At 41.5% G+C, this 22,783-nt stretch overlaps 4 protein-coding genes across 4 annotated transcripts; 2 read left to right on the top strand and 2 right to left on the bottom strand.

The window, feature by feature from the left end:
• The first annotated feature begins 2,881 nt into the window (after positions 1 to 2,881).
• On the top strand, positions 2,882 to 4,448 carry LOC138597345 (diablo IAP-binding mitochondrial protein-like). Its single transcript, XM_069668936.1, has 6 exons — positions 2,882 to 3,018; positions 3,133 to 3,265; positions 3,373 to 3,495; positions 3,787 to 3,897; positions 4,017 to 4,113; positions 4,243 to 4,448. Exons 1-6 carry the CDS (start codon positions 2,882 to 2,884, stop codon positions 4,446 to 4,448), a joined length of 807 nt encoding a protein of 268 aa, XP_069525037.1.
• A 1,982-nt stretch (positions 4,449 to 6,430) lies between these two features.
• Positions 6,431 to 7,345, bottom strand: LOC138597398 (odorant receptor 131-2-like). Its single transcript, XM_069668996.1, has one exon. It carries the CDS (start codon positions 7,343 to 7,345, stop codon positions 6,431 to 6,433), a length of 915 nt encoding a protein of 304 aa, XP_069525097.1.
• A 5,006-nt stretch (positions 7,346 to 12,351) lies between these two features.
• Positions 12,352 to 13,272, bottom strand: LOC138597250 (odorant receptor 131-2-like). Its single transcript, XM_069668824.1, has one exon. It carries the CDS (start codon positions 13,270 to 13,272, stop codon positions 12,352 to 12,354), a length of 921 nt encoding a protein of 306 aa, XP_069524925.1.
• A 6,138-nt stretch (positions 13,273 to 19,410) lies between these two features.
• LOC138597067 (diablo IAP-binding mitochondrial protein-like) lies at positions 19,411 to 22,233 on the top strand. The gene is made up of 6 exons (XM_069668595.1): positions 19,411 to 19,490; positions 19,898 to 20,015; positions 20,136 to 20,258; positions 20,862 to 20,972; positions 21,151 to 21,247; positions 21,603 to 22,233. The coding sequence occupies exons 1-6, from the start codon at positions 19,447 to 19,449 to the stop codon at positions 21,809 to 21,811; spliced, it is 702 nt and encodes a 233-aa protein (XP_069524696.1). The 5' UTR covers positions 19,411 to 19,446; the 3' UTR covers positions 21,812 to 22,233.
• The last annotated feature ends 550 nt before the right edge of the window (positions 22,234 to 22,783 follow it).

Here is a 22,783-nt window from a genome sequence, read left to right as displayed (position 1 = left end):
CTGTAGCCCAGACTGGACAACCTCATTGTCAGCTGTAAAATGTCCCTTTTGTGATTTTCCATTTTGCTAATGTAAACCAGATTTTAAGTCCCTTAAACGAGTTATTTTCCAGCTGGGTCCGGGAGCTCTCATATTGATTTTTGGCACGTTGTTGATCCTGCTGAGTGGACACTTTCAAATCACCTGGGTCAGATGTTCCGGCTGTGTCTTGTACGATTCAGTACAGCTTGTTTTGGCAGCGTCCCTAAATGCTTTTAACTTCAGTGATTAAGTTTGTGAGCTGCAGATGTTGCTGTCAGTGAAGTGACATCTCAATTTGAGTTCTTCACTGCAGGATTTCAAGATATCCAGGGCCTAGTTAGAGAGTTTTTTGGAGTTTAGAATATATTTGACTAGATAGCAGAAGTACTGAGCCCAACACAATAAGAATTTGCAGCATTGGATCTCCACTTAAAGTCTGCAATGAACAGAAGCTTTTTTTGTTTCAGTACCTTTTGTTGCAAAATGTTTATGTTGTACGTTGTAAGTTAATATAATAACCTTTATTTATATTTACGTACATAAATGTCCTTATAATGGTAAAAGGCTAGGGGGGTTTATTGCTTGCTCAAACATGATTTTAGCAAGGAAAAAAGTCTTAATTTACCCAGAATTCACCGCAATTTAGTCAAGGATTTAGACATCTATCTGTGGTCTGATCTGCTTAAGAGGGTACTACATTATGTTCAGCAGGCTATAAGGTAAATTTGCTCAAACGACAGACTCTGAAATGTTGGTTAATATAAAGTTCAGAGACATAGACAAAATCGGTTGTTGTAAGGTGCATGACAGGTTTATGGTTTGAGTCTGGGTTAAGGTCAATGCGCCAGAGATAGCTGAGATCTGTTTGGATGGACATGCTACATGGAACCAGAGGGAGGAGGGAGGTAAATGTTGACAGTCGATGTAAAGATCAGTGCTGTACAATTCATCTGACACAAACAGGTGAATATTGTAACAATGTTCCAGAGTCACACTCCCAAACACCCTTATTGAAATCAGTAGCTTCTCTTTGCGTCATTGTTTTTATGATGAAACCCGCTAAGATGTTACCATAGTTTAAATGACTTCCGTGTGCAGCAGTGTACTGAGGAACAGTTGTAAATCTCTGGAGCCCAATACGAAAGCAGGTCTCGTATCCCCTGCTTAGTAATTAACAGACTGGCTGATGATTAACATGAAGCTCCAGAGTCTCATTGTACAAGCTGAAAGTTTCATCTGTTTGGCAAACAAGTTGACTCTGCTGAGAGCGGCTCTGGGGGGGGGTTCGCCCCCTCTTTACACAACTTCTACGTCAGTGATCAGGACCAGGGGGGATCGGACCGACGTCCGAGGCCAAAACAAACTCTCTACGTCTGAACCTGGCGGGTGCCAGTTCAGCAAACAACTTATTACAGGCTGTCAGAAAAAATGAATACTATTGCTAAACTTTTGGTAACAATTGTTCGAGTGGAAAAAGGACATGAAGAAGTGAGATAAGCTATCAGTAAAATAATGAACATAGGGGTATAAGAGGGTATATTAAAGGTACGAAACAGATCGTACACAATCTAGAGATTTTCTGAGAATTTTATTCTTCAAATAGATTCAGATGCCTTTTCGACTGATGCCAATTAAATGCCAGTGAGATGCTCTTTTAAAGAATAACAGCTGTATCCTACTGAAGAGCTGGATGTAATATGATTGGTATCATGTTGTATGTCTTGGCTCAGTTTACAAATGCCACAAAACTTTCCTTTGTTATCTTATTTTACAGTCAACTTATTCAATTATTAGAGTCAGTAATCATTTAAACAGGTACATTTAGGGATAAATAACTACTCTGTATGGAGAAGGTTGTTTTTTATTAACCGGATCTATTTGTTTTGGAGATGAGGAGATCCCTGTTTATAATGCGGCTCTCAGTATAAAACATTGTGAACAATAAACACTGAAGGAAAAGCAAGCAGCAAACAAGCTAAGCTAGCTTGGCTAGCAGCCCTCTGCACACACTACATAAGTCAGTGAACTGCTTTATTTCCAGAAGCTCTGACTAATGTAACTTTCTCTGCTTTCACCGCACTGTTGTTGTTTCCTATTGTCCGCTGATAAATGACCTGAAATCAGTTCTTCTTTGCCTCCCTAAAACAGTAGGCCTAGTTTCTGGTGGCAGCAAAGATCTGAATCACAACATCATAACTTCTTGTGTGGGCCACAGTTCTTCAGATGAAGATGTAAAATAAATCCATGATCTCTTAGATCTGTATCTTCAGCCCATTCTGATTTTAATTTAAAAATGAAAGGAGCTGCAAAGCTTGTACAGAGACAGAAGATTCACCTTGGGGTGCTGAGCAGCTGCTTCTATGCCACAGAAATGTTGTTGTGCCCTAATATTTGAAGCTTAAATAGTCAATTTTTTCACTAGGGTCTAAAAAAAATGTCTCTAAAAGTTAATTTTGCACTGCACTCAAAATGACTCTCTTTGTCTTGCACGTACACACCAAACACACATAATAGAGCAAGAGAGGGAGTGAGAAACCGGGACGTAATATCCCTCCCTTTGGCCCTTTCAGATAACACCAAATACGCACATTTGCAGTAAGAGTCAACAGGTCGATGCTGTTTACGTAACGAAACGGTCCTGGGGCCTTACAAATACCTGCAGGACGCTCAGTTGGTCATCATCGAGCTGACTGGAAGATCACAAGCAGCAAACAAGAGTATTTCTCTGACTTTACAAAGACAAGGCAACAGTGAGTGAAGAGCAGATTAGTTTCAATTTGCAGAAAACAGAAAAGCGGTTGTCAGCAAACTTATTTATCATATCCAACAAAGTCTTGAAGTGCAGCAGCTAATCTGCAAAATGCAAGCCATTCGTCAGTGTTCAGTGTGTGCCAGCGGTGCTGCTGGAGGACTTCTGCGAAACCAGACAGACTTTTCACTTCTGCGGACCAACAAGAGTGTGCTCAGGAGAGGAGCAGCCTGCATCCGCTTCCTAAGGTAGGTTATGACGAACAGGCCTCGTGGAGATCCTTGAAGTAAAATCCTGCCTTTTAAAACTTAAGCTGAAGACAACAAATCCAGACTGTTCATATTCTGTCCTAATCTTTACAGCATCTCCGAGAGTGCTCAGTTCAGCAGCAGGAAGCCCGGAGCCCAGAAGTTGGAGGAAAAGACAAGTTCTGCACAAATGAGCAAAGCATCGCCAAGCGCTGCCCGAAGGCTAAACGCTATCCCTTTCACACAGGTGGGTCAGTCTCCTACTAGATACAATGGGATAAACTGCAACAGCCAAAATCTGTGTTGCATCAGAAAAAGTGTTAAAATACTGATTTTCTCACTTGTTTGTATCAGGTGGAGAACCTCTCTCATGACTCCCTGATCAGGAGAGCAGCCTCAGTGCTGACAGACGGCTCAAGCACATTCCTCTCCCAGGCCACCGTGGCTCTCACCGATGCCCTCACGGACTACTCAAAGGTGGGTCTTCATCTTATGTGAAAATATTCGCACACTGTATTAAACTTTAGCATGAGAAGGCACCTATTATTGAGCTGAAATGAGCATGGACCTGATGCAATGAATTGAACCCTTAACACCTCTAAGAAATTACACTTAAACGAGGGTCTTGATGTTTAACACTTGTCTAAACTGGCCTTCAGTCCTGTTATATTGATACATGTCAGCTGGATAAAAACTACAGTACACATTGTGACTTAAAAAATTGCTGCACTGTACCTGACTGTCCTCTCTCCCTCTGGTTGCTAACAGGCTGTGCACACCCGCATCGCTGTCCAAAGACGTTACTTAGCCATGCTGGGAAAACTGACCGCTGCAGAGGAGGATTCACTCCTGGAGGTGATCAATGTCCAGCGTGCAGAGGTACGTTTCTATCGTCGTAAAAGGAAACAAAATGTACTGCAGCACTGAGTTTTCCTGTTTAAATCAACCTCAACTAAACACAAAAGAGACTAAAATGAGTTTGCCCTTTGTTCTAACAGGCTAGTGAGAGACTAAGTGACTGCAAACGCTTTGAGACGACCTGGATCAATGCTGTCAACTTGTGTAAGATGGCAGCTGAGGCAGCACGCACATCAGGTGAGTCAAAAGTGTTCCAGGGCGCCACTCAGGTCCAAAACTGATGTTTGAACTACAGCTCTGTGTTTTGTCCAACGTCAAGCTTTATCAGCAAATTGACAAAGTGCATGTTTGCACATTTTCTTCCAGGAGCTGAACACACGTCCATCACAGTGAGGACAAACATTCAGGTGGCCCAGTCGCAGGTGGACGAGGCTCGTAAGCTGTCGGCGGATGCAGACAAGAAGCTGGCCGAGACGAAGGTGGAGGAGATCCAAAGGATGGCAGAATACGCTGCCCTCAGATGGGACAGTGAGGAGCACGAGGTGCACGAGGCTTATCTCAGAGAGGACTAAGAGAAACAGGCAGAGAGATAAGAAAACAGTGCAGACATGTTTTATGTCATATGCAACAATATTTAGAAGAGAATACAATGAATACATACATTTGTATTTCTTTAATGTTGCATTGATTATTATTTAAAACTATTTATTTATGAATGTCACGTTTTTGGAGATTCTGAAAAATAATTATTGAGTCTCCACTATAGACAGTATATTGTATGACAATGGAGCCGAACCCCACACCGCATCACAGGTTTATTGTATTCTTTGTTGTTACAAATAAACTTTTAAAAAAAGCAAAACAATTGTTTGTGTCGTTGTTTTTTGTTACTGGCTATATATAAAAGTTAATCTATGTTAAATGTAATACACAGCGTGTGTTGGTGTCTGCAGCGTTATCAGAGTATATCTCTTCCTGTCAGTAGCCCCTTTGGGTGCAGGGTTGGTTGTCAATCTGCTTAGGACAAAGTGACTCTTCCCTCTTCTTCGCTCCTCATCTAAGTGTTTAAGTTACGGTGTGACAACCCTGAGGTTGTCTTGATCAGTGGGTGTGGTTGTTTCTTATTCTGTGTTGTTCCCAGGTTGACTGCAGGTGGGGGAAGATTCATCAATCAGAGTCATCAAGGCTGATTCAACACACCTGATCTCAGCTGATCGAGCTGCATTTAGGAAGGCTGCCGACCATGCGCTCACTCTCTCATCCTTCACCATGTGACAGCCAGGAACACTGCAGCTCACCAAATGAACTTTCAGTTTTATCCTATTTTACACACACATCATGATACACTCAACCATACACTCTTGACATTACTGATAGTACAGACATTACATGTTTGTTCTGTTTTGTTAGTTACTTTACTGTGTGGCCAAATACATTTTTTTTGAAAGGTGAATAGTTTGTTGACTTCCTCTTTTGTTGCAAGTTGGAGCCATCTTGTAACAACCAAATAAACAACATCTGTCTGCACACAATCATATGCAGTTCTGTAACACAATGTAAACAGTCCTATTGTGTATCTCTGAACATCCCTATTGTAAAATTATTGATTGTCGCCGTTTATAAAGCTTATAAAAAGGTGCAGATGTAATTTGGTAACGATTGATCGATCGTTATGCGATTAATTGCGATTCATTAATAACAAAGCCTGTAATTCATGAGATGAAAAAAACCTGTGATTTGAGAGCTGAAATGTAGTGCTTTATAAAGCGACATGTCTTTACAGTTTTGTAAAGAAGTTCTGTGAAAAAATCTTAAATGCATCTAAGTTTAGCCTCTGACTCAAGACTTGTTGGAATAATTCAAACAGAAGCTGAAATGTAAAAACAATTGCCCTTGTGACAATAAGTAACTTTTGTTTAGGCACAAAGTAGAAACTGATGAGAGACGAACTAGTTAGTGAGCAGTAACTGTCAATTTGAATTTCCAAAATCCTTCATTTCAATCATTTGTTGCAGGCCATTTTAAATGTTACAGCAGCTGTCATTAATTGTTGTGCTTGTATTTCTTCCAAATGCAACTGATGTGAGGGAACATATTCTGGAGAAGGATTTTTCTACATGTTTTCTTTTTTATTAACATACGTGTCAGTTTAATCCCCTGTATGTGAAAGAAGTGTGAGGAAGAGCCTTGTGCATGAAACATCACAGCAAACCAATAACAAACCTTTAAATGTGAGTGTAAAGATCAATTTAATTCCACTATAAAAGGTGTACAACATCGAGTAAACCGTACAGCTTCAATGACCCTAGGAGTCCCTACTGTTACAATACAAGTTATGTTTAAATGCTACAAGAATCTATAATCAATATCACAAATAACTTAAAAGCACATTCTAAAATAAGCAATAATGCAGAAGTATATAGTATTACGCTAGAATTTGCACTTCAATGACAGTCAGGCTGTAACAATAAACTAGTTAGAAATTAATACACTCTTCAAACATGCTCAATAGATATTTTTCACTCAATGCACTAATCACAATTCATCCAACTCTTCAATTATTTCTCTTATACCTGCAAAAGAAGGACTTTTTCAGTTCATGTAAAAATGCTTCGTCCCTGAGCCCATAAATGAGAGGACTTAGACATCGTGGAGCAACGCTAAACAATATGTAATTACTGTACCTGATGTCACTATAACTAACACTTTTTATAAACTCAGTTTCTACGAATGGGCTCCACAGCTGGATGAGACAGAGCAGCAGCTGGAAAGCGTGAAGAATCACTGTTCTGAGTCCTTTCCATGTCGACTTTTTATTCTCTCCTGAAGCAGCTTTGGCAGCCTTCATTATTTTCACATAGGACACTACAATGATGATGCACATACTCAAGAAATAAAACTGATACACGGCTAACCGAACATGGCCCTGCCATCTATACATAGTGACGACTGACGCATAGCACAAACTGTATTTTAAGTAAAACCTAACAGAGGCAAATGCCAACACGGTAGAGATAGAAACGATGCAGGGAACAGAGCTGAGGCAGTGAATGATGAGGATGCAGCGCACGGTGCTGCGTGTGGAGCACAGCTCTCCGTGACGCAGGGGCATGCAGATGGCCATGTAGCGCTCCAGGGTCATTGCTGTCAGAGTAACCGGTGTGACTATGAAATACAGAAGTATCACAGCGTGGATAATGATACACAACCACACTTGCATTGCTAATTGAAAATTTAACAAGAGAAGCAGGACATTAGACATGATTAACAGCAAGCTATCAGACAGTAGTGTAACAGCAAACAAGATGTAGCGTGCAGTGGTGTTAAAGCACTCCTTCTTGAAAAAGGTTGCAATGAGTAAAAAATTGACAGAAAGAAAAATCAGCACCAGGAGCTGCACAAACAGAAACCGGTAATTGACCTGCCTCGGAGTGAACTCACCACCAACCGATGATTTGTTTTCAGCCATAACTTCTAGTTCAGTTAATCATTGTGCCTAACGAAAATCTTACTGAAAGGCAAAGTCAGGGTTGAGCTCACTCTACTGACTGCAGTGACTGAGCATAATGGTTCACACTTCCAAAGACTGACACTGTCTGTGGAGATCTTTGAAGTGCTCAGAGAGAGTGCTGTGCATAATGACTTTATATGAGCGACAATAATACATGCAAAGCGACTTTGCTCATCAAAGTGTTGTCACTGTGTCTGTCTGTTGGTCTCCCTCAGTGGCCCTCCCAATCCAGGTTGTAGGCTGATGTAAACAAGCCATCATCACTGCACAGGGCTCGGAATTTACTTTTTTACTTGGTAGCAAAAATTTCATCATGATCATTATTCGGATCAGAAAAAAAAAAAAAAGATTCAACATGCATCTCCATATAACTATAGCCGTCAAAGCCGTTTGATACAAAGCAGTCCGTGTGCAGTGAAGTACGAACACCTCGCGTAGAAATATTAAAACATGCCTGGCGCGTTTTACAGTTATAGAATGGATGGTGGTCTGATATGTGAAGCTGTCCAGTAAAGCTAGCGCTGCAGCTGCCGCGAATCTCCCCAAACTTTACGTTCTGTGACTGCATCGATGCATCACGCTACATCAAGTCCACACCTCTAAAAACTGTACTGGAGAGTGAAATACATCACGTTTTGTTGTGTCTTTTCACTGTAACTCTGCATAGGGACTCTGCGAGCGGTTAAGTCAGTGAGTGGTTGAGCGAGAGAGATCGGCAGAGTGATGCGGCATCGGGCAGAGCAGAGGTACTTCTGAGGAAAAGGGGCAGGGAGGTTAATCTTTTTCTTCTTCGATGTTTTTACACCAGTTGGCAACCACGATGTTGCATTACTGACACCATCAGTTTTTAACCTTTCAGTTTCTGCATATTGTGTACTAATTAGCCAACAAAATGAGAGTCATCAAATAACATTAAAGCCTTTACAGTCTTTGAAACTTCTACAGAATTTGGGCCAGTCTTAACAGAAGGGTAGACTCTTTTTTCAAGGCTGTGCTTTTATCAGATGTACAGACATCGTTATCTATACCGCTTATCCTTTTCAGGGACGAGAGGGGGCCGGTGCCTATCCCAGCTTTCATTTAACATAATGAGCCTGCCTTTGGACTGTGGGAGGAAGCCCGAGTACCTGGAGAGAATCCACGCATGCACAGGGATATTTCACTAACGCTACAAATGGTGGCCCTAGAGGTAAAAGTCAGGGTTTCAACTGTATCATAGAACCTACACCTAGCATTTAGCTAAAGTAAAGTAGTAGTAAATTGTACTGTGAATTAAACAGACTGGCCCTCTTAAGCCCTCTTATGGCAGACCCACAGTTTGGGCCTCTGTAGAAACAGGGCCCCTTGCACCTGACTCCAATGGCTCTAATGGCCTCCCATCTAAGAGAGGTGTTATCCCTTAGAACCACAAAATGTGAGGTTGGTGGGGACCACCAGGATTAGTCTGACCTCTTTCTCCCAGTACCTCTTCAGCAGGGTCAAGAGACGACTGAATAGGGTCAACAGCCACTGAGGTCATTGGTGTTCCGGGGCTTTTATGTTAGGTGAGGGTGAGTGTCTCTCTGTACCTTCGGAAGCATCTTGCAAGTCTTGCAAGTAAGACAGGCTCCGTCCTCTTGCTGCAGCATGGACCGTGGCAGCCAAAGATGGCGCCCAACTTACGAAGGTCCTGGCCACGACATGCTAGCTACGTCCGATGGCTCTCTCAGGAAGAAGCCAGGAGACCTATTCGTACACTCTTTGCAGTTCTGCAGCCCATTCCTCCTTCAGCTGCTGAGTCAGAGGGGGTTTATTCAGAGCCAAGATGGTCAGTTTATCTGCCAGCTGGGTGCCATGTTCAATAGTCCATACTGCAGCCACCCTATCAGTAATATCCTTAAGGAGTGCTGCTCATGTAGATCCACGACTGACTGCTCCAAAGGGAACACAACATCCTCATCTGAGGGCTCCAGCCTGAAACAAAGACCTCCTTCTTAGACAATGAGGAATATGGGCAGCCCCTACAACCCCCTGATCCCCTAATTATTCTTTGACAGAAGGCCCGGGAGTATGAGGCTTACTAGTTGTTGGGTCTCTTTTTGTCTTGCCTCGGTGGGTCTCTTTTTGTCTTTTGTCTTGGGGCGGCTTTGGCTCAGTGGTCGATCCCAGGCTCCCTCGGTCTACATGTCGAAGTGTCCTTGAGCAAGACACTGAACCCCAAATTGGTGGCAAAAGCAGCTTTGAGTGGCTATATAAGTACAGTCCATTTACCACACTTTATGCTGGCAAATGGTAAATGGACATATAGCGCTTTTCTAGGACATATAGCGCTTTTCTAGTAAAGCTGCTTTTACACTACATGTCACATTCACCCATTCACACACATTCATACACTGATGGCAGAGGCTGCTACGTAAAGTGCCCAACTGTCAATCAGATATCACATTCATACCCGTAGGCTATGCCACCGGGAGCAATTTGGGGTTCAGTGTCTTGCCCAAGGACACTTCGACATGTAGCCTGAGGGAGCTGGGGATCGAACCTCCGACCTTCCGACTGAAAGACGACCGACTCTACCACTGAGTTTGTTTAGTGTGGTTAAGTACAGAGAGAATGACCAGCTGCAAAGATCCCAGAGGTAATAGAGCAATATGCACTACGGTACCCCCTCTTAGGTTTTTTTTTTACACATATAAATAAAGACATTTCCAACTCTCATGTATCCAACTCTCACAGAAGAAATCCCTTTTTCCACTGTTGTTCTGCCTCAGCGCTGTAACTAAGCTCCACCATCATGCAGCCATTGCCATTTTACATTGGACCAAGCAGCACCGGCGTAAGGCCATACCAGTGAGTGTTTTTACATAGCATTCCAGCGTTGCGGACGCAAAACGTGCACGAGATGTAAACAAACAGCCCATGCTTCAAATACACACACATGGCGCTGTTCCGCCCTGCCGGCTCCACTGCCTACACAGACGCCGTTTCGCCTCTGTTACTACCTCCAATGCCGGCTCAGAGGCGGAATGACTTCCTCCCACCATTACGCCTCTGTGCGTTACGTTTCAACGTAACAGAGGCATAGTAATCACGCCTTGAACTGGCAGAAGTGTCATGAGTCATTCTAGTTTCGTTATGTTTTTGTCTTGTATTTCGGTGTTCAGTTATTATTTCTTGTTTTACCTTGTCACTGTGTCCCTTGTCATGAGTTCTCATTGTTTAGTTTTGTGTTTAGTGTATTCCATGTTCAGGTCACAATTCACTTGTGTCTTTTTGATTAGATCATTTCCTGTTTTACTTTGTCACCTTGTCTCTGAACACCAAAATACAAGACAAAAACATAACTAAACTAGAATGACTCATGACAAGAAGGGGCTAGTGAATCATGCACACTGGGCCATCTAAACCAGTGGTTCCCAACCTTATTTCCTTGGAGCCCCCCTGCTTGTATCTAAGAATGTAACGGGTATGGTGAGGACCCAAAAGCAGCACAGGCAGACGGGATATCAGTCGGTAATGACCTTTATTATTCACTGCAGTCTTTAACAGTTTATACAATGGCAGGGTGAAAAGTCTTGGCTCACAGTGATCTTCTGCGAGATCTGTGAAGGAGTGAGCCTGGTGTCGCTGACTGAAGGCAAAGCCAACAACAGGTGGATTACCTAGCTGGCAGACAGGTCCAGTGGTGAGCTGTGTAGCCACAGAGCCGAGTAGGTGTGTAACCAGGAGGGAATAGGCGAAACTCGTGGTCGAAGACAGAAGGCTGAGGTAATTTCCAGGGCAGAGACGAGGCAGGCAGGTCGGGGACAGACGAGATCGGCAACAGGTGATCAGTCCGGGGAAAAACGCTGGAAAGTCAGGCATAATACAAGAACAATCTGGCACTGAAGCAGAGACAGGAGCAGGCTTAAATGCAGCCAGGGCTCTCACAGGTGTGGAGAGTTGGCCTGATGAGGAGGCGTGGCTGACAGGTAGAGTGGAGCAGAGACAGGTGTAGGGAGTTGGTCTGATGAGGAGGTGTGGCAGACTGGCAGAGTGGAGCAGACTGTGACAAAGAAAGGCTGAGCCCCCCGAGCCCGCACACACATACACCAAAACAATAAAGTGATTCATTTCAAATCTTCATTGTAAAAAAATTAACACCAATCAGCCTGTAGTTCGCAGAAGTGTAGCTTACAAAGTAGCAACTATATTTGAATGAGGACCAAAAATATATATTTTTGAATAGTTAAACAGACTTTTGATTATCAATGATTTTATTTTAACATGTGTGAATCTAATCTCAGTGCAGACAAAGCCTCGCACACACCCAGCGATCTTTGGTGGCCCACCTAAGGGGGGCTCGGACCACTGATCTAAACCCATGTGTGGGCCATGTTCTGGCCTGTTTCAAGGAGATATCCACATCAACTGCTCAGGTTGTCAGGCCCCACACAATAAATGTGTTTAGTCTTGATGAGACAACTCACAGATCAATGTGGTGCAAGAGGCTATTAATACAGGACGACATTAAGAATATTTATTTTCACAATGTTTTTTACATCTAGTTTTAAATTTTAAGTACAATAGAGTTCTTTTTGTTAAATGAATTGTTATTATAATATCTGCCTTTGATTTTATGACCTGTCTGTTTTACTTCATGACCTGTTTGTTTTGCTTTGCTCCCTCTGTAAAGCACTTTGTAACTTCAATTTTGAAAAGTGCTCTATAAACAAAGTTTATTATTATTATTATTATTATTATTATTATTATATTATTACAATCGAAAAAGCTGGAGAACAGCAAAGGTTGCAAAGAAACACATGATAGATGTTTTGATGTAGTGAAGTCATATTAAATAGTCAATTCAATGCAGTGTTTTATTAAAGGGAATGGGACAGGATATTATAATCACACACATCTGTTTTGGCATTTTTGTATTCATGTTTTCAGTAAGATATCAGTGTAATTTGTTCCGTATGTTTGAGTAGTCTAACATCATGACTTTAAATCACTGGTGATTTCTTAAACAAGCCACAGAAAACATTGCATTTCAGTGCATGGAAAAACGTTTCATCCCTGAGGCCGTAAATGAGAGGACTCAGACATCTTGGAGTAAGAATAAAAGTGATGTAGTCAAAATACCTGACTGTAGTAAATATTGTGAAATTATGCTGAAGCACAGCAGCTTCTATCATCGGGCACCACAGCTGGATGAGACAGAGCAGCAGCTGAAAAGCATGAAGCATAACCGTTCTGAGGCCTTTCCATGTCGACTTTTTATTCTCTCCTGAAGCCGCTTTGGCCACTTGCATTATTTTAAAATAGGAGAAAAAGATGGGGACACACATGATCAAGAAGTAGATCTGATTTATCGCTGATCTAAGGTGACTATGCCAGCTGTGCAAAACGAACATCTCCACATTGCACACACGCTTTTGTGTAAATATCGAAAGAGAAGCTGACGCACAGAAGGTGGAGACAACAACGATGCAGGGAAAGGAGCTGAGGACGTGAATGATGAGGATGCTCTGCAGAGTGTTGCGTATGGAGCACAGCTCTCCGTGCTGCAGGGGCATGCAAATGGCCACATAGCGCTCCAGAGTCATTGCTGTCAGAGCAAACGGTGTGAACAAAATGCACAGAGATAAAACACTGTAAAAAATAAAACATGACCAGACTTGTATGGGGAACTTAAAATAGTTCAAAATGAGCACCAAGTTAGACATGAATAAAAACAGGCAGTCAGCCAGCAGTGTACTAGCAAATAAGATGTATCGCATGGTTGTGTAGAATAATTCCTTCATGAAAACAGTGGTGATTAGCAGAGAGTTGATGCAAAAGAATAATAACACCAAAACCTGAACAACAATGACTTTATCACTAATTGGGCGTTGCCCACCAATCACTGAATTATTGCCTGCCATATATTTCTCAGTTCTAACTTTATCTACGAGGGGTTCAGATCTTTTACAATTCATTCAGCTCGTACGACAGATACAAATTCCAAAGCTCCCTTCTGACTAAACTCTCAGTGCAATCTAAAATATTAAAGCCAGATGTTAGTGACTCTGTGGGACAAAGATCAACAATATCAATTTTGTAACAGGTAAAATTCAAGTTCAATTACACAGACACAATCCACACCTATATATTATCACATGAACCTTCAACAAGCCTGCCAGACACAAAACACAACAGGTTAAAGGGCAGAATAACAAACCAACCCCGCAGTGATTCGATACGAGGCAAACTGTCCCTGAAATAAATGTTGTCTGCTGAGCTCTGTGCAGCCTTCTGAGAGAAGACTCCATGTGATGACTTTATAGGGGCAACTTTAACACAACAAATGTCGTCATCTACAGCTATCAGCGTAGACATCAATGACTGTATAGATGGACAAAGCATCTCCATCTGCTCCCATTGTACGTAATTGATGCCAAAATAGCCCCTGCGATAGGTGCTGCCATCTTGCGATGGTGACGTCATATGGAGCCAGAGTCTGCGCTAGGGATGCACGATATTGGATTTTTTGAGGATATCCGATATGCCGATATTTTACAACTCATTTAGCCGATTACCAATACCGATATTTTCTTCCTGCACACCTAATTGCAGAGATCATCAACTCTCTTCTGTATTGGAATTAGCGTACAGTATAATGGTGATACTCTTATCACATTTGTTACAACGGTCGGGGTGACGGGTCTTTAGATGGTTTATCAGGTTTGTAGTGCTGAAAGACTTTGCCTTGGCTCCTCCTCGCGTCACCGAATCATTTTGACAGCATCAAATAACTAATTAAAAATAAACTTGTCAGAAAAATTAACACTTGGACGTAAATCAGCATGATAATAACTAGCTATAATGACAGAAACCATGTTTGAGAAAAACTTGGGTGTGTATTTTGATTTTATACTTTGACTCATGTCCCATCTGTTAACATGGAGGAGGCGGTCTTTATGACCTATACTGCAGCCAGTCAGCAGGGGGCGCCCGAAATGTTTTGGCTTCACTTTTAGGGAGCTGTCATGTCGTCCATCTTTTTATACAGTCTATGGTAGACATACAGGCCAGAGTAACTATAGACACACACAAATGTAGAAAAATTATATTGTTTAATCTGAATGAAGATTTAATGGTATAATGAATTCAGCAAAAACTAGACAAAGGGATATTCGTAATGAATAACATGTTAAACTAGCTGATGTTCCTAAAGCAGAAATAACACCTGTTTGGTCCGGGGTTAAACTGAATTTTCAGGTTGTTTTACTGCTGTCTCATCAGCATATTTCTTTGACAAAGTCAGGCAGAGGCTGAAAGACACATTGACAAAGAGGTTGACTGTAAATCCTGTTTCTGATCCACACCGAACAGCTTTGATGTGGACAACTTTCTGTTCCAAGTTCCAGGGAAGCCTGGGTCTGGGATGCCTTAGTTCCTTGTATTCCTAAAATCCCTGAGTACTTCCTTTTGTCTCTACTTGTAGTGTGACACACAAACAAAGCATCTCTGCATTACCATGCTTATGTCCAATTTTACCTCCCTTATGTCGCTCAAGACTCTTTGTGTGTCTTGATTTTCTTACAAAATTAAAGGTTTTTGCTAATGCTCATGTTACAGCTACAGGCTCTGCCCAGCTAGTAGTGACGCTTACGTTAGCTTGTTGTTCTTGGTCTGTTTTCAACACTGGTTGGGAAGGATTTCAGGAAGCTCTCTGGTGCCGTTGCCTCTTCTTCCTCTCTTTGTGTCCTTATGAAAACAGGCCAACATTCTTCTAAGGGGAACATGTAACATACAAAGACCAGTCGCAGACAGAAAATGCAGGCAGATGAGAACTGAAACAGGTAAGATTTAAGCCTCTTTCCCACTGGTCAAAAAACCTGCTAACACCCGCTAACACAAGGCATTTTTGCTTAAAGGGGCTGTATGTAAGATTTTACATATATTCATCAATCAAATCATTTGTGTCACGCCATCAATCATGTGTGAAGGGCTAGTAGAGGAACTGATAAATTGAGACCTTCCCCAACTTCCTCCATCAGCCTTACCAAAGCACTCGGGACAGTTTTTCCGCGAAACAAGAGGATGTGACATATCTGCGCGTTCGCGAGTACCTCCGCCGAGAGCTCATTCCACGCCACGACTACAGTCAACAGTGTGCAACACGAGACAACGCAAGCTGTGAAATGGAGATGGATAATGCCAACAAACTACCGGCACCCACAACAACACCAACACAAACTACACACACGAATAAAAAACTAAAAAAAGTTTCTTTTAGTAAAGCCTGTCTAACCAAACAGGAATGTGATCGACGTCAGTATAGCTTGACAAATAACTTTGCCATCTAACATGATGTTAACTTAGGTATTATGACAAGTGTTGATTTTGGACAACATGATGCCGGTCATCAACATGATTCCGAGATTGAGCATGCTCAGTTCCGTAGTGTCTTCGGCAAAAACACCAGATGCTCGTTCATGCTTGCGAGTGTCCTTGCCTTGTACAATAAGTTTGACTGCAGTTCCCTCAACGGCCGACCGCGTTGCTAGGAATGAGGATTTTCTGAAAGTTACATATAGCATCTGGGAAAGGTTACAATCGGCCCGGGTCAAATTACTCTGCAGTAGACCGCAGTAATTATTGCCTCGGCTCCGATCGGCATTGTTGGGCACACAAAACCCGTGTGGACACTCTAATCTCCGCCCCCCTTTCCGGCGCAATGCTATGCTCCGTCGGTAACACCTGCGACTCCTTGTCATCTCAGCTACAAATTCCGCCCGTCTCTGTCCGAGCAGCGCTCGAACATTGTTCTGAAATTTGATGGCGCCAAGTTAGATACACAGACTGAATGAGTAATAGATACAATAAGGACCTAACCACGGTAACATCTTCACTGTTTACTAACTCTGTTTCCGGCGCATTTGTGACGCGAGACGATATTGATGTAAAATCAATGCTCCATGATTTCTCCCCTGAATACGAAACACTAAAGTTTCTAAAACAACAACAATGTTGCAATTCATGCATGTGGTCTGTTTTCAAGTGCTCAATACAGTCAGTATGGCTTTTTGAGCTTTAACAACATAAACATTACTTCTGTTTCTATACTCACTTTTGCAGCAAAACCCATAAGACCTAGAAACTCCAAAAGTGGCAGGTTCCACCTACTACTCAGGCACTAAAAATAACACTCAATGACCTAAAGGTGTCACTGTTATAATCAAGTCTATGTTCGCAAGCGTGGACCATGGATACTTAGAATAAGTAGGGCCCACCCCCGCATTCTTAAGTATATTTGGCGACTAATTCCATTCTGTTTCTTTTTCTATCTGACAAAAAGATCCTCATCCACGATCGGTTAACTCACTGGACACTCTCCCCTCGCGCTCTGTCTCTTCAATACCTGGAGCAGCATTTCCATACATGCTCGTCACAGAAACACACACACACATACAGAGAGAGAAAGACAGACGTCCACTCCCGTAAATGCAGTGATTGAGGTACGACGCCTTGTGTTAAATATGGACCTTGTTTTTCTGTTTTAAAAGATTGTAAGTGCAGCTGTGTGGGGTCAGTCTCATTTGACCGTTTCAACAAGCAACGTCTTTAACGACGAGCGTCCTCCACGTGCGGCTCACCTGCTGCTCTGAAAAATGACATTAGCAGGTGAAAAAATCAAAACGTGAGTTGTGTTATTTCGATGACTTTGTTAAACATCCAGCTCATGATGAATGACAACAGAGTGGAAACATACAGGGAGAGAGAAGCACACAGTTACTAACAGTTAGCACACAGTTATTTACTTTTAAATAGGGTGACGTATTGTTCGCTGCAATGTTTTATATTCTAAGGTGGGTCGGGCCTGGGCCCAAAGGGCCCTACCAGTTCTGCAGTTCATGCCTGCAAGTATCTTCAAAACTGTATGGCCTTTGAATCAGAGTCAGCTTTATTGGTATGTACACGTACAAGGAATTTGACTCCGGTTTAACATCGCTCTCTATGTACAAGCATTAACATTAGATATTAAACTAATGTGTAATTGTGACTATTCTAGGAGTTCAAATCGGCTTGATTGTTTATCAGAGTTTACCGGGTCCTTTCGGATTTCAACCTGTCAGAATTGCTGGCTATGTACCGAGCTACATTAAAGTCTGTAGTATAAAGTATCAAAGGATTCATTTACAAAAGAAAGATAAAAGCTGTTCTTTAAATTCAAAAACCAACACCAGTTTGGGGAGCTGGTTTCGCTAGGTTGGTAGAGTATATAGGCCACAGGCCTCAATGCAGCGATCGCAGGTTTGATTTCCGGTCTGACGATCTTTTGGTGCGTGTCATCCCCCACTCTCTACTCCCCACATTTCCCGTCTCTCTTCAGCTGTCCTATCAAATAAAGGCAAAAAGCCAAAATGTACTTTTTACACCATTAAATGGATCAAAAATATAGATTTCATGAAAAGTTTTATCAGCAATGTGAAGTGTTTATGTATTATTCCAGATGTATTAATTCACCCAGCCGGCATCAACAGAGCAGTCTTTGAATAATTAATGATGCCATTAACCATCACCTTAAATTAGATTCACTGGAGATTGATATTACACTCAGGAATACAGAGAGTTGCTTATGATCATCATTACAGTAAACTAAACTTCTTAACTTCTTAACTTTCATCTATCATCACTATCATGATTGTTCAGGCCAGCACTGCCAGCAGCAAGTTATTCGAAGTTAAAATGTCATGTCATTTTACCAATTGCTCTCTGATATTTGTTACCTGTGTTCGCTTTTCTACTACATTACTTAACATTGTGGTTTTAGCAGCGGATGTCCAACAAGCTCATATGGGAGTGATGTTTATTCTGGTCATTAAACAAAAGCATTTTAATCAGAGTTTGATGTATTGTAAAGTTTTCATTCTTATGAAAACTACAAGACAAATAATGTTTTTCCATTTTCTTTAACTGTTGGGTCATCCGTCTTCAATCAGAGCCAGTGGTTTAAATAATTAATGAACCAATTAACCTTCACCTTTAATGAGTTTCAAAGGAGCTTATGTCATAAGAGAATTGTGCTCATCAGCTCATTAGCATCGCTGTTCTGCTTTGATTCCCACCACCATGACTGCAGAGACACCATCACCATCATATTCCCTCATGATGCCTCTGTGTAAACTGCAACTAGTGAATGACTGCACAAAGCAGACAACAACAACAACAATCTGTCAGATACAGAAATAGTTGTGCTAAGACTTTTACTTTTATGTCCACATGAAAGAGGGTCATAAGACCCACTATACGTCAATATGGTGTGCAACGATGCACCAAGCACTTCTGAAGCAGCGTGCTGGTGCTGTAACAGTACAGGCATGCTAGCACCTACATATGTGAGGCTTTACTTTTACAAAACAGTCATTTTGGCTAATGACAATGCATACATACATACATATATGTTTAGCAGGTATAATGTATACCATCTTAGTTCAGCTTGCCTTCATACTAAAAGTTTCTAATATACACTTAAAACAAACAAGCAAGTACAGCTGAGGTTAATGAGAATCAGCTGGCTGTAGAATAAGGGCCAACATTAAGTGCCAAAAACTACAGTTCCTCTACTTGCCACTTGAGGCTGGTGACAGTTAGAATTTGGTTCTTATTTCTCTAGTTGCAATGTAACAAAATATGTTTGTCAGCCATTAAACACACCAACGTAATCTTGACTCCACAAAACATTACCCTTACATACAGTATATTATACTACGCTTCTACTATTCAAAGCACTATGTCCCTTGGCTTGATACAGTACTGAACTATAAGTTTCCTAGTAACTTAAGTTTAATTGCTGTTGACGTTTTTTTCTATTTTATGTACTTTAACTTATTTATGTTTTTATTTTCTTTTACTGCTTTAACACTCAAATGGCTCTAGGAATCAATAAATGCTTGATCAACCTGTTTCTTGTCTTTCCTCTCAGTTTAATGGCTGAGCTAAGGATAGTGTTGCTATTTTCACCACCAGAGGGCGAAAGTGAGCCTATGACGATTCCTCAGCTGGGGAACCTTTGGTCAGTGACGACGAACATTTTATTGTGGCGGACCAAGATGGCCGCGCTGAGGACGGTAACAAATTGCCTCCGTCTGTTCAGGTAGGATGTTTACTACCACTAGATAACGTTATACTGACACCTTTTATAATTTATTTTTTAAGCGTTATACTTAACTTGCCGTCTATTGAAAACAAATTGTGGCTGTTGTTTCTAGTGTGGGGAAAGTAGAAGTTCCGCTTCATACAGTGCTAGCAACGAAAACCGGATGTCATTAGAATACATGTTAAACTTGTTTTTCATGGCCTACAATAAGCACAAAGTACAGAAGAAATACAGTGTTAAATTTAATTTCAAGCTTGCCACTGCTTTTATTTTAGATTTAAAGCTTTAAATCTAGCCTGTTAACATTATACGATCAGCTTGAAAGTACTTCATTGTACGTTTCCTGGATATAACGGGACATTGCTGTCTTTACTAAAGTTGAAACGGGTTATTTTTCTGTTTAGGACTTCTGCTCGTGTCCTGTTCAGTAGCAGAAAATCGGGAAAATGGACAAATATGCTGTACACTGGTGTAGCGTCTCTGACCGCCGTTGGTGGCCTGTGTGCGATACCTTTCAAACAGGTGAGTCTGACAACTACCAGAGCCACACCCACATAAAATGTGCAGCGGTCTTATACGTATGTAATTCACAGTAGCTTTACATTGATCTTACCTTGTCCCCCCTCTGTGTCTCTGATGCAGGCTGAAACCCTCTCGCATGACTCTCTGATCAGACGAGCAGCATCTCTGGCAACAGACAGTTCAAGCACTTTTCTCTCTCAGACCACCCTGGCTCTTATAGATGCCATCACAGACTATTCAAAAGTAAGTGTAGTAATGATGAGCATTTCTGTGTTAACATTAAAGCTCCTGTGAGGAGTTTTTTGATGGTTATGAAACCGACTGAAATTAATTCTGATTACTCTATATGACCTTCGAAAGCAAACCAGACCATCAGCAACAAGATTGATTATTTCTATATAGTTATTTTTAATGTCGAAACTGCTGGTGGGGGGTAGGTGTCAAATGAAGCGATTAACTACACACTGCCTTTGTTTACATTTTCCAGGGCAAAAAATGTAAGTGAATGATACATATGACTGTTGAAGAAAGCAGGATGAGATCTTTTGTTTAAAACCACCACTTAAGCATGTACAGGACAAAAGGATCTCCAACACTATCGGGGAAAGTTTTGGTTTGATTAGGTTCAAGATCTTTGACATCTTCTGCTGCAACTCCAATCCTACAGAGATGAATGGAGTTTCTGGCTAGGGGTAATGATAATCTATAGACCTGTTTATGTATGCATTTATTTACTATAATAGTAAGAAAAGTGTCCATAATCCTCTTGTGTTCTACTCTGCTGCCATAGTTTGTCTTTGATCTTCACATGCTAATTGTGTATGTCTTCCCTATGTTTGCTAACAGGCTGTGCACACACTCATTGCCCTCCATAGGCGGTATTTGGACTCTATGGGAAAACTGACTCCAGCAGAAGAGGACACAATCTGGCAGGTGATCATTGGCCAGCGTGCAGCAGTGAGTTTGTTTTGCCCTTTGATCGCAGAACCTTTTAAAAAAGAAACCTGAGCAAAGGTTTCACTTTTTCTTTTTATCGTTTGCCAAACCATAAATATGACAGCAGACCCATCTTAATAACAACATTGTATGGCTTTTTGAGTCTAACTTAGGTTTATAATTCTCTCCGTCCTGACAGATTGATGACAGACAAGATGAATGCAAGCGTTTCGAGTTAACCTGGATCACCGCTGTCAAGCTGTGTGAAACGGCAGCGGAGGCGGCGTACACCTCAGGTGTGTAAGTCTGTCTGAGTTGTGTGACTGAACAGTCGGCGTGTCATGGAGGCAGGTTTTTCCCAGAGGTCTTGTCATGAGTAATACAAGTCTTAAGCTTTGAATCATCTTCTCAAAGCTTTGTGTGTTGCTGTCTTTGCCTGTTCCTTTTCAGCTGCTGTCAGTGTTACACTTTGGATGGTGTCTGGATCATTTGGTGTCACTCAGCAGGGCTTTGTGTAGAACAAAATGGAGATGATGGACAGGAGTGCCTTCTTAATGACCACACCTAATGTCTGAACTTGGGGTGCTGTTATGAAAACCTTTGAACTTCTTTTAGCAATTCCACTGTGTGTGTTTGCGTCTGTGTCTCCAGGAGCTGAGCACGCGTCCATCACGGTGAGGATAAACATTCAGGTGGCCCAGACGCAGGTGGAGGAGGCACAGAAACTGTTGGCGGATGCAGATAAGAAGCTGGCTGAGACTAAAGTAATGGAGGTTGAAAGGATGGCACAGTATGCTGCATCCTTACAGAATACTAATGAAGAGGAGGAGGTGCCTGAGGCTTATCTGAGAGAAGACTGAGACAAATACCTTGTGGTTTCTTTTTGAGTCAGTTACATGTTTGGCTCTGTGGTTTGTCATGTCTCTTTTTATCTGCACATACACTGAAATCACCTATAATTCAGTTCCTGATTATTAAGTGTTTGGTCATTAATGGCTATTTATGTAAAGGTTGACTATCAACCGCTTCTGCCGCGTAGAGGATTATGTCTTCTCTCTACTGTTTTTTAATCTGTGACTTGTGCAGCATCAGATATTTGTGTTATTTTTTGTGAAATTTCATTGTAATAAAGACAAGACACAATGGAAAAACACAAAACTTTTTGGCCGTCACTTTAAATGTATCTGTATTTCCTGTTTACTTAATGGATATTTTGTTTGCTTCAGCAAGGGTGGAGTGGATTTTGTAATGTGTTGTTAGGGCTGGTTTTTGTAAAATCGCATTAAAGTGACTTAAATCCATTTCACCAAAAACACTACTGGGCGTGTAGGTATTATGATAATCTGCTAATTAATTTCCCACTGATCCCTCTTATGCACCCCTGAGAACATCTTCAAGCTGGTGTAGCTTTACTCGTTATTTGTGTCTCTCTTTTTCACTCAACAACCCTACCTTCATTGCAAATTACCCATGTCCGACTCTCCCCTATGGAGCTTTTAGGCCGTTTCTCAACTCCCACCGTGTCATCACTTCATCTTCAGTGTCACCTCTTTCCACACTGTCCCAGAACAGAAAACAAACCAGCCTGCCTCAGATCAGTTAGAGCTGAAATACTGGTTGAGTTGTATTTTTCAATATAAAGCAGTAATCATTTCTTAACTGGATGGTTTTGTCTCCAGCCCACGCATTATTTAAAAGATGACTATAGGCTAAGTTGTTTTCTTTTACTACAGCAACACTATTTAGAATTTCAGTCCTTTAGAACTTAACCTTGCTTTGTAAGGTTAAAGAATATCTTTATAATATTTCAAATAGGTTCTGTTAGATATGAT

This window comes from Semicossyphus pulcher, unplaced genomic scaffold, assembly GCF_022749685.1.
Source record: "Semicossyphus pulcher isolate SPU_LCO1_2020_fin unplaced genomic scaffold, fSemPul1.0.p SCAF_19, whole genome shotgun sequence".
NCBI classification, from domain to species: domain Eukaryota; kingdom Metazoa; phylum Chordata; class Actinopteri; order Labriformes; family Labridae; genus Semicossyphus; species Semicossyphus pulcher.
The sequence above is the reverse complement of the archived record's forward strand: the minus strand, read 5'-3'. Positions and strand labels throughout refer to the sequence as shown.